This window comes from Hylaeus volcanicus, chromosome 9 (assembly GCF_026283585.1).
Source record: "Hylaeus volcanicus isolate JK05 chromosome 9, UHH_iyHylVolc1.0_haploid, whole genome shotgun sequence".
NCBI classification, from domain to species: Eukaryota; Metazoa; Arthropoda; class Insecta; order Hymenoptera; family Colletidae; genus Hylaeus; species Hylaeus volcanicus.
Window position 1 is genome coordinate 2971674 of NC_071984.1, and position 1902 is coordinate 2973575.

Sequence of the window (1902 nt, forward strand, 5' to 3'; positions counted from 1 at the left end):
TGAACGATGGAAACTATTGTCGAAAGGAAAACAGAAACTCCTCCCATGTATATTTCATATAAGACTTCTGCGTCTCTCTGAGAACTCTCTTTTGTGCATATGCAACTCATTTGAAATTCATTGGGGGGAGACAACAATTTCCTTTTCCTTTCAAGAATGATCTTTCGCTAGAAAATTTTGTCAGGAAATACTGAACGATGGAAGCTATTGTCGAAAGGAATGGAGAATCTCATTTCTCAACGAACCCAAGCCTGTAATTGGTATAAAAATGTGTACACCGCTTAAAGAATTCTTGTTTCGTCATCCAGGCATCATTTATTCTCCGAGTACTTGAAAAGAAGCAACGTTGCTCCAAAATGAAACACCCTAAGACACCCGTACGCCACACGTAGCCCTGGGAGAGCCGGAGCGACGTCAGCTTGAGGTCGAAGGGAGAAAGAACCAACGTCCACCAAACGTCACCCGCCATTACCAACGACAGCCAGCACGAAAACGGCCCACAATCCAGTTTCGGCAGAAACGAACACACCTAGAAAACACGCACACACAGAAAGTAGAGATACACTCAACGAGAGACACGAGTATTGCGTGCTTGTGTGTCGCTGGCTTGCCTCCTCGCTTCCTGATAGAACATCCTCTTCCCTGTTTTTGCAGCTTCGAGTAATCAGAGCGTTCAAGTCGACTCTGGAAGATTTGGAGGAGCGTCGCTCTGTCCATAGTTTACACAGCTTACACAGTATGCGCAGCTCACGCAGCCACACCGGGCCCCGACCACTCTCTGACTTCACATACATTGACGAAGACCCGACAAACACCGCGGCGAACGCCAGGTTGCCGTACAAGACCGTGGAGCAGAGCCTGGACCCGAGGACGATGCAGATCAACGCGACGTCGCCGCTATATATCAGCATAGGAGGAACGGGGAACGCTCACAACCATCATAATACTATTAACAACACCAATGACAATAGATCCTCGTCCAATAGCGCCCTAAACCAGGCCACCTTGAGCCCCAACCATACGCAGACCGCCAACAGCAGAGACAACGCCATAGGAAACCCCTCGCTTCTCAACTCCAATAATATGGAATTTACGAAGCTCGTGCATGAGACCAGCATTTAAAGGCAGCTTTGCGTGTCACCACTGTACCTACCACCCTATCTCATTACAACCACCTAAACCTTCCTGCGTCTATACACTGCGGACCATAACTCTAGCACACGTATCATCTAACGTTTCGCGACTTTACCTAGCAAGTAGATATTGTATCAGTTGAATGTGTCGAGTATATTCAATTTTGAATTGTATTATATTATATCTATGATTCAATATTGAATGTAACGTATGTAGATAAGGGATGATGAAATTAGTCAATGAATCAGTGACGTAAATTAACTCTGGTTGGTAGGAGATATGGCATCAGTTGAACGTGTTGAGTATATTCAATTTTGAATTGTATTGTATTATATCTATGATTCAATATTGAATGTAACATATGTAGATAAGGGATAATGAAATTAGTCAATGAATCAGTGACCTAAATTAACTCTGGTTGGTAGGAGACATGGTATCAGTTGAACGTGTTGAGTATATTCAATTTTGAATTGTATTATATCTATGATTCAATATTGAATGTAACGTATGTAGATAAGGGATGATGAAATTAGTCAATGAATCAGTGACCTAAATTAACTCTGGTTGGTAGGAGACATGGTATCAGTTGAACGTGTTGAGCATATTCAATTTTGAATTGTATTATATTATATCTATGATTCAATATTGAATGTAACGTATGTAGATAAGGGATGATGAAATTAGTGAATGAATCAGTGACCTAAATTAACTCTGGTTGGTAGGAGATATGGCATCAGTTGAACGTGTTGAGCATATTCAATTTTGAAT

The 1902-nt window shown here is 42.0% G+C and overlaps 1 protein-coding gene across 13 annotated transcripts in view; it reads left to right on the forward strand.

Annotated features, from left to right (window-relative positions):
- Positions 1–1902, forward strand: part of LOC128881812 (plasma membrane calcium-transporting ATPase 3) — a 74199-nt gene that overhangs the window by 49793 nt on the left and 22504 nt on the right. For 5 of the 13 annotated variants that reach the window (XM_054133147.1, XM_054133146.1, XM_054133145.1 and 2 more), the window contains one exon: positions 655–1881. The exons of the other annotated variants lie outside the window; for them this stretch is intronic. In XM_054133147.1, coding sequence (XP_053989122.1) covers positions 655–1122 — 468 coding nt within the window. In that variant the 3' untranslated portion in view covers positions 1123–1881. Of the gene's footprint in view, positions 1–654; positions 1882–1902 lie in introns of those variants that run through there. 13 annotated transcript variants of the gene reach the window in all.